Raw genomic sequence first — 20860 nt, 5'->3', positions numbered from 1 at the left:
TATTAGATAAAAAAGGTGACCCTAAATCCACACCCATCAAGATTACTCCTACTCTCCAGGTTACTTTTCTGGAGGAACTGAAAGCAATTTCACTAGGAAACAAAACAAAACAAACCACCACACCCACTTCCACATTTGGCCATTAGTACTCACGAGGAAGGAAATATTTAAAGCTCTTACCTATTAAGATGGCCAATAAGGTACTTAATAGTATTATAGTTTGGTCCAGGAAGTTTTTTAAGAAGAACCTTGATTTTCTTCAGGATTTTATTTAGTTCAGCACCCACCGCTTCAGGGCTTGTCTGTTTTGAGTCTTCATTTACATTCTGGCTCTCTTTGGCAAGGCCAATAAGCTCATCATAAAGATGAAACAAAAATAAGGGTTCTGGTAACTAAAAGAAATAAAAACATTTTAAGAATGCTAGCCCAACATTACACTGTCTACTTTTTCCCTGATCATCACATCCTGTTTAGGCTAGGATTTTTTCTTTACAGAGATTAAAGCCTTAGAACCAGCTTCTGCTTTAACATAAATTCATTCAGCATTTAATGACATAAATTCATTCAGCATTTAATCAACACCTAAGTAACTGGCAAAGCACTGGGCTAGATGCTGTGGGGACAAAAAATAAGGCTCTGATCTCTCAATACTTCTCTGCTCAGGAGATTCAGGGAGGAGCAAGAGAATGACTAACATGGCTTCACAAAAGACTATAATATATGGGAGAACATGCTAAGTGCCTTCTGAAAAGGGCAAAGGGCTATGAGAGTTAGGCTGACAGTGGCAAACTGAAGCTGGAAGAATCTCAGGTGTCACCCAAGTCGTGCCTTGAAGGACGGGTAGCATCTGGATAAATCCACTGCAGCCTCACTGACTCATTTTGTTTATGACTTTATCTTACTGGTGTATGAGGAGTGGAAAAGACTGCAGAGCCTTGAGCCTTACTGTGTATAAGCTGAAGAATGAGGGTGAGAGAACAGTCTTTCCAAAGGGAATACTAATGGAATACACCAGGAGGCAAGGGATCAGGGTACACCTCCTGGCTCTGTAACTTACTAGCCCTTATTTAGCTCACTGAGAAACAAAACTCCAACTCCATAGGAGCCAGTCAAAAGAAAAAGCTCCCCTCTAAACATCATTATTTATCTCGTGCATGAAATTTTCTGCCACCCACTGACCCACAGGCATTTTGAGCACTGTGGATTCTCTGGCTCAAGAATAAGAATTACAGTGAAATTCCGGTTCTCTGATGCACCAAGTATTGCAGAGGATGTAGTACTTCTTCCTCTTTCAAATACTCAGTATAGCTCCCTCACTGAATAGCTAGCCACTCCTAGGGAACTGCCGGGGCTATTCATAGAGATCAAAGGATGTGGGAGAGGGAATGAGGCAATAAGCATTTACAGAGTACCTACTATGCATCAGGCACTTCACTAACCTTTTTGATAAATATGAGCTCACTTGAGCCTCACAACAACTCTGGGCAGGAGGTGCCATCATTATCATTCCCATCTTACAGCTGAGGAAACTGAGGCAGGAAGCGATTAAGTGGTATGCCCATGGTCATATGACTGAGTGTCTGAGGCCAGATTCAAATTAGACCTTCCTGACAGCAGCCCCAGGCCCTCTAACCACTGCACTCCTAGCTGTATCAAAGCATCAGGAAACTTATGAATTATTTAGTCCAAGCCCCTCAGTTTGCCAAGGAGCAATCTGAAGCTGATAAAGAGAAAATTATTTGGCCACCATGGTTCCAGCCAGAGAAAGAAGGAGAGGCAGAATCTGATTCCAGGTCCTCTCCTTACAATTCAACGACCATGCGATTCCAGGGTGGGGGGACTTTTAAGTTTGCAAGGGAATCGGGAATTGTTTATTCCTAGTTGCTGGAAGTTGTCATAATTCCCTGTTTAACTCATTTAACTGGAGTTGATGAGCTGAGCTGGTGACTTTTAAGTGCTGAAAGGTACTTTGTATAGTACAGACAATATACTGTACCAGCAAAGAGTGATTCCAGGGCTAAATAGTTATTGTAAGGATGATTAAAGAATGGTTTCCCTCATGACAAAGACAGTCAGAGATTCTTGCTTCAATTTAAACCAAATTTCAAGTGGAGAGTATTTACCTTACGAAGATATAACTTAAGCACGTTGCTGATATCATGTTCACAGAGTTCTGACAACTCTACTAAATCTTTTCCATTTTCAAAGGACTGGCAGAGTTTTTCAACTCGTAATTTAACGCCATTCATCCGATAGATGCCCTTAAAAGAGAGGGAAAGAGTAAGCAAAAAAAAATTTCCTTTGGTTCAAGAACTTCGATATGATGATTTCACCAGGAAATCAATATTTCAAATTGAAATTTCAGAAAATATTAAGTGATTTCAACCTATATAAGATAATATTTCTTAGAAAACTGAATACTGGTTACATAATATTTGAAAGACAGTTTTCTCTTAACAAAATCTTTTCAATGCTTCTTAAAACAAAAGCTGTAATCGTTTAAAATTTTAAGTAACCAAAGTTAAAAATATACCTTCACGTGCAACGCTCTCTTTTCAATTTCTGATATACATTTTTTAATGATGAAGGGGATGCCATCAGGGGCATTTTTAGCAGCCAGAGCAAATTCTCCACCAAACAGATGTAATTTGCCATGAAGTCTCTGGTGCCCACATTGGATGGTTAACGTTTCCAAACAAGCTTTATGGCACACAAGGGAGCACTACAAGAAAAGAGATTTTGTAGAGGGATTGACTGGAGTCATATAAAATATTAACAAATGCAGAAACAAAAGCTAAGTGGTCTACACACAGCGAATTACCTGTGAGGTCTTTGTTCAATGACCAAAAGGCAGACATGGTGCAGGTACTTAATCATATAAATTTGACATTCTTACTGTAGGTATCAGAAATGGACTAAGGAGGAAACCAAGCCGGCCAGCCCCTTCTCACAAAGAGCTTCTTCCAAACACTTACTGAGAGGTAAGTAACATACTCAGGGTCACAGAGACACCATCAGTAACGCACAGGTTGGGGGTGAAGATGGAGGTGAGGGAGTGTCCCAAGGCAAGATGAAGCCATCTGGGAAGAATTCATCTTTTCTTGGATTTTTAAACAGTGTCACAGGCAATGTAAGAACCCAAGTGATGACTGGCAGGGCTCCAGGTCATAGCTCTCGATGCCATGCCATAAGACAAAAGGCAGCTGCTGCTAAATGGAAAGATAGCTGCAAAAGGCTCCCTGAAGGAAGCCAGAAATGGCAGGTTTTGGGGAGAGGAGAGCACAGAGGAATAGGCCAGCTCTATCTTCCAGCCCAGCCAGCCTAGAAGACCAGGCCAAGCCACCAAATCCCTGCACCCCTCAATCTTGTCTAGCAGTAACACACTTCCAAACCTGTGAGAGTGTACGTCATCTGCCACCCAACATGACTCCCATAGCTAGCCAGTTCCCACCACGTTATTCTTCCTATCCCTGGTATTAGATATTCGAGATGCCCAGCCTCCTCTGACCTACCCTGTCCATGTCCCAATCTCCTTCTGCTTCCTTCCTGCAGGCTTTCTGTTCCATAGAGAATAAACTTCCTTTCATTTTCATCCCTCTTCTCACACTCCTTCCATCCACTGGCTCTGATATCTAGCTCCCTCCAGGAGATACTGGCCACCCTCTCCAGCACTGGCTGTTACCTTCCTGACCCATTGGTCCTTGAGAGGGCCCTGGAATACTCCATGTTCCCCACTGATGCTTTTAGACTTTCAAATCACAATGGCTAGTTGGTACTTCTTCTCAAGGAGTTCAGTGCCTGACTCGTCTGCTCCCCCATTCCTGCCTTTGAGCTGACGCACTTCAATGTCCATTTGGATGCTCTCTCAAACTTCCTAACCTCTCAATGCCTAAATTCCCTGAAAAGCTACTCACTGACTCCATTCTAGCGACACCTAATAAGGATGGTTACACACCAGATCTTACCATTACCCATCAGGGTGCTAATTCCTTATCCCAAAATTCAGACATTCCTCGATCTGACCAAAGCCTCCTATCATTCCATCTCTCCCTGGGCCTTATCACTCCTAAGCTTATTCATACTCATGAAGAGCTCCAAATCCCTCTACTTCTGAGTATTTTCTTATACAATTAATTACTCGTCACAATAAATTCCACACTACATCATCATCTGTTCTTGAATCTCTCACCACTTTGGTCCCACTGCTGCTGCTCCACTGCTAAATACCAATCCTAGATTCCTCTGGCCATCCATCTCTACCAATACTCCCAAGGTATTGACAAACTGAAGGGAGACACGCTGATCAAGTACACTCTAAATTCATATTACCCAACTTCAACTTGGGCTTTACTTCAGGCAAGGCAAATTCTTTTAACCTGCCTAACTGGTTCCTTATCTCACTTCCCAAAGAAGCTATTCCAAACATTCTCTTCAACTCTCCTACACACCACTTTGTTCTCTCAGCTTAAAGACCTTGCCTCTTGCTTTACTGAGAAAACTAAGGTTACAGGCCACTAACGTCCCTTTCTCTTCATCTCAAAGCTCTTTTACACCATCTCCCAGTCTCTGCTGAGGAGGCTTTTCTCCTTGACAATGCTGAACCCTCTACGTGTGCCCTTGATCCCGTTCATCCTGTACACTTGGCCCTGCTATCCCTTCAAGTTATCATTCAATCCCTTCTTGGCCAAACTCCCTGAAAAAATGTTACCTACCATTCATTGCTTTCTTTTCCTCATCCTCTCATTTATGGAATCCTTTGCAATCTAGCTTCTGAACTCATCACTTGACTGAAAATTCTCTCCAGAGTTAGCATGGATGTCAACTGCCAAGTCTGGGGGTCTTTTCTCAATTCTAATCTGATTGTCTTGACCTCTCTGCTACATTTGACACTATTAACCTTCTTCTCATTCCTGGGTAGTCTCTGCTCTCTGTGACATTATTCTCTCCTGGTTCTCCCACCACCTATCTGACCATTCCTTCTCAATTTCCTTTGATGGATCACTGCTCACATTACATCCCATAACTGTGAGTGCCCACAATTGGGACAGCTCTCAAGGCTACATTCGGGATCCTCTTCTCTTCCTCGTATACTTTCTTGGTAACCTTATTGTCTCCCATGGGTTTAACTATCTATGAAGATGACTTCCAAATCTATGTATCCAGTCTGAATATCTCCCCTGAACTTTAATCTCACACCACCAAATACTGGTTGGCTGTTTTAAACTGGATGTGTGGGAGACACAATCTCAAATTGGATGGCCTGTAAAAACGTTAAACATGTCTGAAACTGGAATGATTCTCCTTCTCCGGATCCTCCCCATTTTCCTAACTTTCCTATTAACTTCCTAGTCCTCCAGGCTCACAACTTAGGCATTCGCCTCACATCTTCAGCCTGTATATCCAATTAGTCATCACGTCTTGTCATTTCTACCTCCATAACATCTGTCCTATGTGTCTCCTTTTCTGTGCTGACACTTTGGCCACCTTGGTGCAGATCCTCATCACCTAATGCTTGGACTAGTACAACAGCCTTCTGGTTGGCTCTCCTGACTCATCTCTCCCATCCTCCACTCAGCTACCAAAATGACCTTAAAGCCCACGTCTGACGTGTCATCTCCCTATTACCTCCAGCATTAAATAGAACATCCTTGGTCCTTTTTAAAGGACTTCATAACCTGCTCCCCTCTTATCTTTCCAGTCTTCTTTCCCCTTACTCCCTTCACCTACTCTGCCATGCTGTGACTCTGGCCTCGTTCATGTTCCTCACACAGGACATTCCATCGACCAACTCTCTCCCTCCTAGTCTCTGCCTCCTGGTCCTCTGGCTTCCTTCAAATCTCAGCTAAAGATGCACCTTCTGCAGAGAAGTTTTTCCCAGTCCTCCTCAAGCTCAGCATCTTCCCTTTGAGACAATCCTCCTTTGTCCTTGTATCGTTTGCATGTTGACTCCCCCTACCCCCACCATGAGACTGCAAGATCCTTGAGCTTTTTTTTTCTTTCTTTGTATCTCTAACATTTAAAGGCTTGCTGACTGAATGACTAAACAGGTAACCTAATGAGAAGAATGTTGGAAACCTGAGTTTGCTTCCTCTTCACCCTACTGAGGTCCCCTGACTTCTGTGGCACAGTGGATAGAGGGCCAGGCCTGAGTTCAAATCTAGCCTCAGACACTTACTAGCTGTGTGACCTGGGCAACTCACTTAACTCTGTTTGCCTCAGTTTCCTCATTTGTAAAATTCAGCTAGAAAAAGCTATGACAAACTATTCCAGTATCTTTGCCAAAACCCAAATGGGGTCATGAAGAGTCAGACATAACTGAGACGAACGAACAACAACAAACACGAATGTAAGGAAGTGAGCAGTTTGGAATGATCTGGGAAACAATGCGTTACTGTCAAAGATTCCAAACATCTCCCTAAAACAAAGGCTCATTTTCCTAACAGCAGTTTTTCCAATAATACCACAGAGTTATCAACATAAAGAATAACAACCCACTCTCTGAGAGATCATGCAAAAGGCAACGGAGAGATGCACAGCTGGCCATCAAGGGGTGCGCATGTCATTTCAATGAACTATGTGCATTTAGTGAGTAAAGGACCTCATCAAGGACAGGTATTACCCGAAAAGGAGGTGAGTCAGCAGGAGAGGAGAGAAGAGACAGAAAGCCCCGGGAGGGAGGGATACACATGAGAAGAGAGACAATAATCACACAGAATGAGAAGAGGGAAAAGATTATAATCCAAACCAGTGGAGAGAGAACGCACATCAATGAGATCATGGACTCAGCCCACTGAAATATCAAAGTGTTTTTTATATTACTCAGTAATTTTTCAGTCTACATATTTAGCCTTTCAGTTATTAATGGAGTACTGAATGTGAAGAACAGTGAGCAGTTATTTTAGCATACCTTTAAAAACATTTAAAAAACAATGAGAATTTGTATTGTTTTCTGATATTTCTTACCTCCATACACTCTGCCCCCGGGAATATAACTAAGGTGTCACACTCCTTACATTTGGATGGAGTCCTTAGTTTCCTAAACCTATGGCTCAGAGCAGCTTTTGACTTGATGACATTTCTAAATGGTCCAGGGGAGCTCATTTCAGCCAGATGTTCACTTGAGGCTTGAAAGAAAAATTAAATGAGTCGTCAGTATTTCTAGGGAGATATTATTTATTTTGCTTTAAAATATGCTCATTGGCCAAAATTTATCTTTAAAAAGTGATGGTAACATTACAACATGCCATTAACTTAGACTGGCAATACAAGACCATAAAGCAAGCATCAAAATTAGGCTCTTTCCTTACAAGAACATTTGCAAAGGTATTTCTAATTTTTTATAATGTGAGGCCAGTTTCATATGCTATTTTTCAAAAGAATTCATTGAACTACAATTATGTTGATCTTAAAGCAATATTTATTAAAATACTAGTCAGAAAGCGTTATGATAGATTTTTTTTTGAGGGGGGAGGCAGGGCAATTGGGGTTAAGTGACTTGCCCAAGGTCACACAGCTAGTGGGTATGTCTAGTGTCTGAGCCTGGATTTGAACTAGGTCCTCCTGACTCCAGGGCCGGTGCTCTACTCACTGCACCACTGTTTCAACAATCCGGCTAGCAGCTTCTGCGGGGTATAAGATCCACCCACAGCCAGCACCCAGAAAGCTGCCAACAGCACAGGTTCTTTTGATCTGCTTAACTAAGGAAAGCAAGGTGAAGGGGTTGACAAGCTTACTTTAATTCAGCATACAAATATCATTCAGTTAGTTCAGAGGAAAAATCCAGCACCCTGAACTTCAGAACAAAATACAAACAAATCACAAACATCAACATCAGACCTTGTCTGATTCAAATCCCAATTCACAGTTGCCAGAGTTCAACACAGTCTCAGCATCCGGGTTTATAAGCTGGAGGGCTCCGTAGCTACAGCTGCCCAGAGTCTCCTTATCAACACCATCTCAAGAGCCCTGCACAAATGGCTCTGTCCTCCCTTTTTACAGGGCTTCAGACATCATCAAACATAGTCTGAATGACCAGGACTTAGGCTACTACGATCGCTCTTTGAGTTAGCCCCTCCCCTAGGGACCCTGGGAGGTTCACATCCACATGGGTTAGGTTAACACCTAATAGGGCTCTGGAGTTAGCACCTCCCCTTAGCCAGCCCCACCTTGGGCCCCACCCCAGTCACCAATCCACACACACATAAGTTCCACACCTAATAGGGGTTTGGGCCTGGGGCTTAGCACCTAGTAATTACTCAAAGGAGACAAAGGCCAACTATTCAAGGGCACTTGGTTGAACTAAGTGCTAAAGAGCCCATTTTGCTTACCAACACAACCACCTAGCTCCCCCATATGATAGATCTTAAGGAACTTTATGATGATCTTAATCTCTTGGCAATTTTCAATACTTCTGACAAAGTAGCACTATCAGAAGCATGTTTATAACATCATCGGATGGATTTGCACCAAGAAGAAAATTTTTTCTTATCACCTCACCAAGCTAAGTATTTTAAGGTAAGATCAACTAAAAGACTATAAAGAGTTTTATCAGGAACTTAGTCCTACTGATTCACCTTATGCTCTTCAGATCAATATATGCATCAATTTCCTCATTTGCACATTGAGTCCTACTCTTATTAACATAGGCCTTCCAAGAAGACACCAATCACCACTTCTCAGTTTAATTATAAGACGGTAGCACATCTTTTCCTTCACTGTTTCACAGTTCAAGGCATGTATTTGTTCTTATTTTTAGAAAAGGCAAGCTGAGCTCCTTCAAGCAAAGATCATGGTGTCGTCATAATCATCATTATCATACTTAAGATCTAACATAGGCCCAATTAGGCAAGCTTATTAACTTATTTTTGGGGCAGGATTTCCTAATGATACGAAATATAGGAATCTGGACATAGAAATTATTTTGCAGTTAAGAGTACCTAAGATCAAATCTTACCTCTGTTAATACTGTGTCATCCTGTGTAAGACTATTTCCCCCTCTTAGTTTCCTTAGCGTTCAATTAGATACTGTCTAAGATTCTTTCTATCTCTAACTCCTAATTCTCTAGAAATATCTAAAATCTTCTTCTTAAACTGATGTCAAAGCAAGTTTGGACCTCAGGCTTATAATATAACATTTTTAATCAAATCAAATGAACAGATATAAAATAGACTTGTTCATCAAGTCCTTCAATGTTCTTTAATTTTCATATCTGTACTAGTTTCTCTACCAAGAATCAGACTTCACTGATGCAGAGCTCTGAATTGCTGCCACTAAATAGGACTGCTTCAACTGTTAAGTGCTATGCATTCGTAGTTTGATGAAAACAGAATTTCTGGTCTATCGTTATGTCTCTATCCCATACATCATGCAACAATTATTTCTGAAAAGGGTTTATTTGGCTAACATATTTGTCAAATCACATCTGAGGTCTAATTACTGCATTATTTTAAAATCATCATACCTGGTGAAGGGCAGCATGTGAGGGGCAATGAAAAGCCCCTTCGGGACCTGGGATAAGTAAGCCTAGCTCTACCACTTACCAGTTGTATGACCTTGGGCAAGTCGGTTTCACTGAGCCTTATGTTTCCTCACCTCTAAAATACGGACAACGTTCTATGTACTATCTACCCCTAACAGGGATGCTCTGAGAAAAACCTTCTGTAAAGTGTAAAATACCTTTGCAAATGTAAGCTACTGAAATTATTACTATTTGGCATAAATGGCCAAAGAAATACCATTTTCATATTAAGATTTCAAGTCTTTGTGGTCTAATGTGGTTTTAAATTCATCTGACTAACTAAAACTGGGTCAAATAAAGTACAATGTACAATACCAATCTCAGGAGAAGAAGGTGGTTCTCTGTCATTCAGCTCATCAGCAGACGACATAGTCCCCATTGATGGTGTCCGAGGAAGGTGGCGTTCAAATGTCCCTAAGTGAAGACAGACCCAGTAAAACTTCTTTGTTTTTGTATGCAATTGTAGAGATTTGAACAGTAAGGACTTCATTTTTACAAAGGACAATTTTTGTTGAGTTTTAGAGATGTGTGTGGATATATGTGTGTGTGTGACCTAATGACCAGAGTGCTGTACTGGGAACTAGGAAGAATTGGGTTGAGTTTTGCCAGCAGTCATGGGCAAAGTAACCTCTCTGAGTCTATTTCCTAATCTGTAAATTGGGACACCACCATCTACCTCCAAGAGCTTTTGTGAAGACCAAATGATATTATATGTACAAGGCATTTTGCAGACTTCAAAATGGGCTATTTAAATACCAGTAATATTTTTTTTTGTGAGTGCATGTCAGAGAGAAAGAGAGAGAGAGAGAGAGAGAGAGAGAGAGAGAGAGAGAGAGAGAGAGAGAGAAGAAGAAGAAGAAGAAGAAGAAGAAGAAGAAGAAAATAGACTAATTGAGTTTAGCATGGAGGAGAGAAGATAGGGCAAGAGAGAGGGTGAAGAGAGAGATGAGAAACAGTGACTATTTTCAAATAATTGAGGAACAGTGTCACATACGTGTGTGTGTGTGTGCACGCGCGCGTGTGTGTGTTCCACTAAAGTAGGCCTACTCTGGGACATCATCATGTTAAGGTTCTTGTGGGCCAAGCCAGTGTTTCAAATCAGGAAGGCCTGGGGATAGATTTATGTCAGCTGCCCAGAGACCAGAGGCTGAATCACTAGGTTAGTTGCAGAGTGATGATTTTTTTAGCCAAAGAACCTCTAGAAACACCATCACTAAGTTAGAAAAGTTATAATTTACATCTACATCAGTGGAGAGAGTAGTACACTGATCAAACAACACATTCTCAAAGTATACATAAACACACATGAGCACGACACACACACAAAACCTCACAGGACACAATATTCTACTAGCTTCAACGTAAAAGATTTGCTTCCACACCCAGATAAAAGTCCATCAATTGGAAAGTGGCTAAAATAAACTATGGCATATGAATGTAATGGATTATCACTATATCAGAAGAATAGACTACTATGAAAACCCCAGAGAAACTCAGCAAGCTCTGTATAAACTGAAGTAGGGCAAAGTCAGCAGAACAAAGAGAATATGTCACACACTCACACACACGGCAATGAAAAGGGAAACTACTAAAAGACAGAAATTCTTGACAGTGTATTATTCCAAAGGAAAGATGATGAGACACAGCTCCCTATTTCAAGGTGAGGGGTACGCACTGCAGGTGCATTGTTCAATAAGCCTGTTTGCCTTTAACTGTCCTTCTTTGTTATGAGGAAGTCAGGAAGACCTGAGTTCCAATACTGCCTCATTACCAGCTGGGACCTTAAATCATCTATAAAATGTGGGTAACAATCGCATCCACCCACATCCCACAGTTCGTTGTGAGGATCGACTGAGATAAAAGGTATAAAGTACTTCTGCAAAACCTAAAGTATTACATAAATGATAGTTATAATTAAATGAGGTTTAAAAAAACATTTCAATTACAAAATTGATTCTGAAAAGGAGTTAGGAGTGGGTGGAATATGGAAGAAACTTGCAGAATAAGGAAGAATCTGTAACTAGATAATTAAATACTTAGTCACTAGCTTCACCACAACCCTTCCACCATCCCCTTAATGAGATCTGGTCTCCTTCCTTGACAAAACTGGAGACTTGGATCTGGCCCCAAGAAGTCTGGCTTGACTAAAGCATCAACAATTTGGTCGAGAATGGAGCCAAATTCCTGGGACTAAGCTGGAATCAACTTGGTTTCCCTAAGGTCTACTGACAGCAAAGGTGCAGTTAATACTCCCCTGGTATCTCTAAGGTATTCTAGGCCTAGACTAACCTCTCTGAAAGGAGAAAATAATTACTCATACTGTTACCTATTTTTTATGCTTCATTAATATTTTTTGATAAACAAGATCCATTTTATTTTTTCCACATTTCAATTATTTATTTTAGTTTTCAGTATTCACTTCCACAAGATTCTGAGTTCCAAATTTTCTCCCCTCCTCTCACCCTATGAGTGCACCCTGTGCATTCTGCCTACCCATCCCCCCAATCTGCCCTCCCTTCTATCACCAACCCCTCCCCCTCTCTTATCCCCTTGAAGCATTAAATTCCCCTACATCATTGAATGTCAATTCATACTGTTGTCTAATCTTTTTCAATGCACAATTTTGAGACTCATAAAAATTGGTACTATGGACATAAAAGATTTTTCACACCATCAATTAAAAGGCTTTAAACACCTAAATAATCCTTCTCTAGTGTGGCAATTTCATTTTTAAAAATATCTTTTAGTTTATTATTTTTAACATTCTTTTCTTTTTCAAACCTGAAATTCAAATTCTCTCCTTCCCATTCCAGTCCCTATCCACTGAAGAGGTAAGCAATATATTAATTATACATGTGAAATCATACAAAAATATTTCTATATTAAATATATACATTTTAAAAGAAGAAAAATAAAGTGAGTAAATGGTAATTCAATGTACACTCAGTTCATCAGTGGTCTCTGTGGAGGTAGACAGCATTTTTTTCATCTTGAATCCTCTGGAATTGTCTTGGATCACCGTATTGATCAGAGCAGCTAAGAATTTCACAGTTGATAATAATTACAACATTGCTGTTACTGTGCCCAGTGATCTCTGGGTTCTTCTCACTGTACTTTGCATCAGTTCACAGAGGTCTTTCCATGATTTTCTGAATCATGGAATTTTCTGAAATCAACCCCCTTGTCATTTCCCTCAGTACAAAAGTACTCATCACAATCATATACCACAACTTGTCCAGCCATTCCCCAAGAGCCTCCCCTAGATTTTCAATTCTTTGCCACCAAAAAATGAATTGATATAAATATTTTTGTACATATAGGTCCATTTCCTTTTTCTTTGATCTTTTCAAGGCATAGAACTAGCAGTGGTATTTCTGGGTCAAAGGGTACAGTTTTATAGCCCTTTGGGCCTAGCTCCAACTTATTCTCCAAAATTGTTGGACCAATTCAGTATTCTACCAACAGTTCATTAGCATATATATTTTTCCCTCATCCCCTACAGCATCTGTCATTTCTGACAGGTATGATGCGGTACCTCATAGATGTTTTAATTTGCCTTTCTCTAATCAATAGTGATTTAGAGCATTTTTTCATATGACTATAGATACCTTTGATTTCTTCTGAAAACTGCCTCCATATCCTTTGGTGTTAATCAATTGGGGCATGGCTCTTTTTAAAAATAAATTTGACTCAGTTCTACACTGTCTATATTTGATAAATGAGGCCTTTATCAGTACTATGATACCTTTTAGCATAATGTTGTTTCCCTGACTATCCCTTTTAATTGGGTCTATTTTTACTTTTGCTTTGTCTGAGATTATAATCGCTACCCCCACCTTTTTCTTTTTTTGCAAATTTCAGCTAAAGTATATCATATTGTACTTCAGCAGCTTAACTCTGCATGTGCCTTTCTGTTTTGAGTACGTCCTTATAAACAACATATCATTGGATTCTAGTTTCTAATCCATTCTGCTATCTGCTTCCCTTTTTAGGCAAATTAATTTTAATGCTGTTATCATTTGATTATTAATGTTCATTGTAATAGTCTTTTCTCTGTTCAAAAGGCTATCTCATACTAGTTTACAGAAAAAACCCAGTTGGCCCATTCTAGCTGAGGAATCTCATCACATTGCTGCCTCTTCCAACAAGATCTGGCATAGGCTTTCTGTTTGCTCTGTAAACAGGAACCAAACTGAGCTAGTTAACCTCACCAAGAGCTATTCTAGTGTCCTTATTCCCTCCAGCAGTTTGGGAACAACCTGGCCTTAAAAGAGAAGCCCTAGCCACAGAGATGGTTTTCCTTGCCCAAGATAGCTAGAGGCAGCTCAAATCTCATAACTGGGCCTTGCTCTCAGCTTTTACTCCTTCCCCCACCAACCCAACAGGAGGAGTTGAGAACTGTTAGGTTTACCTCCTCGTTAAATGTTGTATTGGCAATCAAAATGGGCTCTTAGCACTTGGTTCTAACAGATGCCCTTGAAGAGTTCGGTCTTTATTTCCTTGATTAAATTAGGAGTCCTTGATGACCTCCTTGCCTCAGTAAAAGGCCTAGTTTATATGGGTTTGAGTGACATGTTTGTGACACCAGAGGCTTTTAGACCACGTGGGTTTAAGTTGCCTCTTTGTGACGATTTTAGGTCACGTGGGTGAGTCCCATGTGTGACTCACCCTTGACCCTGAAAAGGATATAAAACCAGGGGTTGGCTTTCTCTTTTTTGGAGCTCTGACCCACAGCCGTGATGGTGCACGTGGCTCTGGGCCAGCCCTTGTTATGAGCTCCCAGGCTGAACTCCGATGTTGGTAACTATGAATTGTATTTGGCCTGTCTGTCGATGTTTGTAATTTGTTTGTATTTGCTCTGAAGTTCAGGGGGCTAGCTTTTTCCCCTGAACTAAGTGAATGGTATTTGTATGCTGAATTAAAGTATGCTTGTTAACCCCTTAACGTTGCTTTCCTTAGTAAAGCAGATCAAAAGAACCTGGGCTTTGGAGGCATTCTGTGAGCAGGTTGTTGTTGATTTTACACCACCCCCAGCAGCTACTAGCCAGATTGTTGAAACAAATGTACACCACTGGGGGTTGCTTTCTGCTTTTTGGGGGAGGTCCATCAGAAGGAAAACACCAGATTTAAGGTGGCTCAGAAACTCCTTTTTGGTTTTTGGTCACTTGAGAGACCTCTGGGTCAGTTTATTATTTTCTAGCCTAGTTAATAAATTGATTTTTCATACCCAGATCCTTGTCTCTCAAAATTTTATTTTTAAGTTTTATGGCTGAGCTCATCATATTCATAATTTTGCTTATTGTGTATTTCCTTCCATCCCATTTTATTTCTTTTTTCTCTCTTTTTATCTTGTCCCTCCTCAAAAGTCTCTTTGGCTTCTAACCACTGCCCTCCTTATACTGTCCTCATTTTTATCATCCCCTCCCTTCTCTTATTCATAAATTTGATAGATAATATGTTCCATGCTTCAGTAGCCCAATAATTCTTAAATTATCTCTCCATCTATTTGCAGGTCAGTTATTTTTCTAGTTTATTTCACATTTTCTTCTATTTTTCACTCTTTTGATTTTGTTTTATTGTTTCTTGATGTCTCATAGAGTCATTTGCTTCCACTTGCCCAATACTAATCTTTAAGGAATTATTTTCTTCCATGAGATTTTGAGCCTCTTTTACCATTAGGCCAATTTTAGTTTAAGGTGTTCTCTTCAGTGGATTTTTGTGCCTCTTTTACCAAGCTGTTAATTCTCTTTTCATAGTTTTTTGCATCACTCTCATTTTTCCTCTACCACTCTTATTTCTTTAACTCTTCCAGAAGTTCTTGGTAGAGTAGGGTCCAATGAGCATTCTTCAAAGTTTTGTTTGTAGCTCTTTTTACATAGTTGTTTTCTTCCGAGTTTATGTCTTGCTCTTCCCTGTCATCTTAGTAGGGTTTTATGGCCAAATTCGTTTTTGGTTCTTAGCTCATTTTTTTCAAGCCCATTTCTTGACTTGGGCTCTGCTCACCTGTGGGTGGGGAGGCACCATCCAGAGCTTCAGGCTTTTTTGTGCTGCTGTTTTCAGAGCTAGTTCTGGGGATGTGCAAGTTTTGTGTGCTTCTAAGGAGGTGTGATCTTGGGAGAAGTATGACCACTACACTCTCTTTTTTTTTGAGGGGGGAAGGCAGGGTAATTGGGGTTGACTTGCCCAAGGTCACACAGCTAGTGTGTCCAGTGTCTGAGGCTGGATTTGAACTCAGGTCCTCCTGACTCCAGGGCCGGTGCTCTACTCACTGTGCCACCTAGCTGCCCCTGATCACTACTCTCTTGCTGTGAACTCTGTTCTTTCCCCAGGAAGGGCTCCAGTCCCCTGCAAGACTTGAAACTGATTCCCCCCTTGCTCCTCTCCACTCTGGAACTTTGACCCAGAACTGTAAATGGGCAACAGAATCACAAATTAGCACCAGCTGCACCCAATGCCAGTAAATCTTGTAATTCCCTTGTAATCTCTTTCTGACCAGTTGTCTGACCCCTTTACTTTCTCTGGGCTGAGATCTCCTGAAGCACTGCTATAGCCAGACACTATTACTGCCACCATTCCGCTGCTTCATAATTTGATTTGAGGCATTATTTTAAAGTTGTTTGGAGGGAAATGCTGAGACGGATCAGCTGGGCTGCCTCTACTCCACTATCTTGGTAGAACCCCTTCTCAACATGACCATTTTAAATGGAGCACTAGGTTTGGTGGGTGTTAAACTTACATTCCAACCCCTATGTCCTGGTCCCTATGCCATCAGAATGGAATATAGGCAAGGAAATACACACTTAATGGGGGCTTTTGGATTGTCACATTGAATACATCATGGAAATGTGAAAAGCACTAAGGTCCCTTACTAAAAGGGGCTGAAGCAGCTTTGCCAGAAACATGTGGAAGCTCTTAATTCCTAGAAATTATTCATGTGTATCTTATGAAGCTCAATTATAAAAGTTCTGCACAGATAACTTAAGCTTTGCTTCCAATACTTTCTGACCAGAAGAGGATGACAGTACCATTCCTCCAGAGCTCAGAGTGCTAAAAAGGAAAGGGAAGGCCCCAATGATACTAAGAGGCAAACACAAAAACCAACCTAAAAAGACAGGGATGACTCAGAATGGAAGGAAGGTTAGGGAAAGGTGGAAGAACACCAGTGCGGATCAGATGTCACCTGAGTCTCATGGGTACATATTTCTATCTGGGAGTACCTTAGAAAAATCCTACATATACGAATTGTGACATCAAAGAAAAAAGTTAGAAAGGACATCTTAGGAACAGTTCAGGCAAAGGAATAAGAGAACTGGACAAAAATTATGGTTTGGGATCAAAACACCAACAATAATCAATAAAATTAATTGTTAAATCTTTTAAATTTTATCACTGTTTGTAACTCTCCAACAGTACCAGAGTTTTAAAAGAATTTATATACCTGGACTGCCAGAAGGAGAATCCATGGACCTTGATTCACTGCTTCCTCCAGCACTCTCTGTATCACTGTACATTCCACCACCTTGGTTATTAACAAGTGACCATGATCTGTAAGTGGGTGGCCCTCTGGAAAAAAAAAATACAACAAACACAACCTGTCAGTGGAGGGAAAAATCTATTATTTATTTTATATTCAATATTCCAAAAGCACATTAATTTCATAATGCAGTATGTATATGGTTGAATTTTTAAAAATAACTTTAAACAAAAACTCACTTTATGAGTATAATATAGCTTAAGTGCTACAGAAATTCAAAAATATTCCAACACCAACACAATCTGATACCACTACATCTTTTAATTTTTCTCATATGACTTCTTTCCCTCTACATTGTCTATGCTCCAGTCAATCTAAACCACTCTCTGTCCTCTTCCCTTTGTCCCCTAAGCAGTCCTCTGACCTCTCCTGGAATGTCCTTCCTCCTCCTCTTCCCTTACTGAACAGTACTACCTCCATCCTTAAGAGTTCACTTTCAATCCTACTTTCTTGATGAAAATTCCCTAATCTCTTCTTAGACCTGACATACAGGTTGCTTTGCAATTCTCTAACGCACTTTCTATGTAACAGTGTGCACTAGAGTCCTATGTCTCACTATCTTATTCATCCCATGAGCATGTCTCATATCTCAACTGTGAAGATCCCAAAGTATCTATGTAGCATAGTGCTCTGCATAAAGCAGAAAGTGCTCAGTATTTACTGAATTAAAAGAATTACTGAAAGTATTTACTGAATTAAGAGAAGACCACATAAAAATTTTAAAGAAAATACAATTATGATGGGTTAAACATATAAGGACTAATTTAATAGTTTACAAGTACAATGAGCTACACTATATCCAAATTTTTCTACTAACTTTCCAGAAGCTCAAATGTGATTAGGTCTAAGGGTCTTAGTTTCTGCTTCTTGGAAATGTTTTTGAATTTTAAAAAATCATCTCAAAATTAATGGCAGTCTTTATTTTTACCTGAACTGAAGACAAATAAATCCCCTTCAGCACCCAATCTATTACTTTGAACACATGTATTACTTCAATAAGGAGAGGCAAAAATGACCATATTATGAAGCTCTTGTCAAAGGGAATAAATCTACTCAAACTTGACTTCAATCTGGCATAAAATGAGCCCCCTTTAATAAATTTCGGTAACAAGTTAATTCTTACCCATCAATTTTTAAATTGTCAAAAGAAATAGATTTATGGTGAACATCTTCCTTAGGTGAAGTTTTTGCCTTTACAAAGTCTGCAAAGTTTCTCCCGGGATTATATGACTTGGCATTCTCACAGAGAGACTGGTAGTTAACTGGAAGAGACAGAAGCTGCTCATGTTGCATCTGGAAGAGGTTTATTATGACCTATTTGTAAAGTAAAGATAAAGCATAAGAATAATCAGAAACCTTTAACAAAAAGATCTTTAAATGTATTTAATTAAAAGTAACATCACACAATATTATTTACAACACCTAAACTCTCACCTCTGAAGACTCACTAAAGTGTGTTAGGATTTATTCATATAGATATCTCTGACATACAGACTTGATGACCCCCTGCAAAATTTACTTTAAAAGGGGGGGGGGAAGAGGAGAGGCTTTTTCCTACTTTAAAAGGAGCCTGTCAGAAGAAAGCCTATTCTCCCCAAATGACTCAATGTGACATGGAGGAATGTCCTCCAGCATTCTACTCATTCAGTTTGACACTTTCTGCCTAAAGTCTAGAGTTAATGACATAAATTCCCTGCTTCAACAATTTTATAAGATTGGAAATTTCATATACTACTCCTAGCAAGATGGCTAGCACAGTACACCTCAGCTAACTACTGCTGTCCTTTCTGATTTGCATTTTAGTTTTTAAAAGATGGAAGTAGCAGGGGAAGGAATTTTACCAAAGGAGAAGGCCAGAGAGAGAGAGAGAGAGAGAGAGATGTAAAATGACTTTAAAGTATGTGTGTGTGTGTATGTGCTGAAGGGGAGTTGAAAGGGGGAATGGGAAGGAGGACAGGGCAAGGATATGTTAATGAAGGTTTTGAGCACTCAACAAGATGATTTGTATTTATTCCTGGAGGTAACAGGGAGCCCACTGGAGTTTACTGAGTATGGGGACGATATGGTCAGTTCAGTGATTCAGGACAGTAGTTAGAATGCAATGAAAACAACTTGAATTAGAATCTTTAAAAAAACTACAATTCTTAAAGTTAAGTTACCTAGTCAGATAAACACTACTCTATTCCACCTCAGTGTTCAAATATTTGGCCACAGTAGGTCAGAAAGGTGGTCAATGAGCAGGGAGCATGGTAATTCCACTAAAACCTTAGATGCCAACTCTGCCTAAACCGGGCCTTTTATGCCTCAGATGACAAGAGAAGGCAAGCAATGATGATGCCAAGAAGGGCCTTCTCAGCTCCCTTCACAAGGAAAGCAATAGTCAAGATAAAACAGATACTGCTCCTACCACTGATGACCATTTTGTATATTCTTGTCATATTTACTTTCCCAAAATGCTTTTCTCTCCTCTTTCCAAATCCTAGTCATCCTCTAAGGTCCAAGTCAGAGCACCACCAAGTCTATATTCGCCCTTCAAAATTATTTTCCCTTGTTCACAAGCAATCTTTCTCATCTCTAGCCTCCTATGTCAATAATATGTACCATACCACTGAGTATTTTATTTCATGCTGTGGTTTATTACTTGCTAATCATTTTATGTTTATTGGTCCTGGATTACTAAATAGATTATAAGCTTCCTGAAGACAAGGATGTAGCCTCCTAGTTTTCTATGCACCAAAACAAGCTTATGTCTTTTTTTTAATATGTCAAACTATTTTAAGGCAACCAAATAAACAAAGTAAACTGTGATAATCAGATTAAAAAAAGAAATAACAGTACTAAATTCCCCTAAAATGTAACTCTCAATCAGAGGTAAATAAATAAAATTAAATGGGGAATGGTTGGCTGGAAACAATGGAGAAAAATGAAAACAATCAAGGTCATTTTTCTGTTCCCAAATTATCTTCTGCTCCATTGTGTAAATAGAAAGTTTAACAAGTATTCAAGAACAGCAACTAATAGGCTTGTAGTGTTGATAAAGGGCTGGTTAGGTAGCCAGATTAATTATATATCCCAATCTAAGACAGACTGAATTCTAAGAAACACAAGCAACCAGCATTTCTACCCGAACCAGAGAAATAATAACCTTCAGTGGAAAAACTTCACAATATAGCTGAGACATAAGTGATGACAGTAACTTACATATACATAGTGCATTTTATATTTTATAAAAGGAAGAGGAAACTCAACATTCATCACTAACTATATAAAGATGGCAAGTATATCTCACAATTCTACACATAATCGATAGGTTCAAAAACTAAACATAATGGGCACCATAAATCAAATTTTCCTGTTAGTCTTCAAAAGATTCCTTTAGTTACACAAAAATCTGACATCTTTCCCCCAAGTCCCCTCCCTCTCCACACGGGTTCCAGAAAAGATGTAGCAGTCAAGTGTTTTGTTCCCTTAAATTACTTACAGCTTTAAGAGTTAGATCACACTGCAAAACAAGATTATGAAGTTGTGTTAAAATTTCACTTTTAGTACGGTCTAAATCATTTCGCCTTTCTTCCATATCTATCATAACAACTCTGTAGTGTTCATCTGCTTCTTCAACCTGCAGAGAATCAGAACATTAAAGAGTATGACAGTTAATAATGAGCAAAAGCATCTGAAATGCCTTAGTATGTCCTCAATAGTTCTAACTGTGGAATATTCATTTAAAAAATGCAGCGTGACTGTTCTTGATCTCAACTGTCATCATCTTAAGAGCTGAACAGCTTAAATAAATGGCTCAACAGGTAAA

General features: G+C 39.7%; 1 protein-coding gene across 1 annotated transcript in view; it reads right to left on the bottom strand.

Annotated features, from left to right (window-relative positions):
* Positions 1–20860, bottom strand: part of LOC118856332 (rho GTPase-activating protein 29-like) — a 72161-nt gene that overhangs the window by 6490 nt on the left and 44811 nt on the right. The window contains exons 12-19 of the mRNA XM_036766592.1: positions 20534–20671; positions 18176–18366; positions 16957–17081; positions 9834–9932; positions 6964–7124; positions 2534–2722; positions 2124–2261; positions 181–392 (exon numbers count right to left, since the gene is read on the bottom strand). Of these exons, the coding sequence (XP_036622487.1) occupies positions 181–392; positions 2124–2261; positions 2534–2722; positions 6964–7124; positions 9834–9932; positions 16957–17081; positions 18176–18366; positions 20534–20671 (1253 nt within the window). The remainder of the gene's footprint in view (positions 1–180; positions 393–2123; positions 2262–2533; positions 2723–6963; positions 7125–9833; positions 9933–16956; positions 17082–18175; positions 18367–20533; positions 20672–20860) is intronic.

Source organism: Trichosurus vulpecula, chromosome 7, assembly GCF_011100635.1.
Source record: "Trichosurus vulpecula isolate mTriVul1 chromosome 7, mTriVul1.pri, whole genome shotgun sequence".
Taxonomy (NCBI): Eukaryota; Metazoa; Chordata; class Mammalia; order Diprotodontia; family Phalangeridae; genus Trichosurus; species Trichosurus vulpecula.
This window is presented reverse-complemented; position numbering and strand designations above follow the sequence as displayed.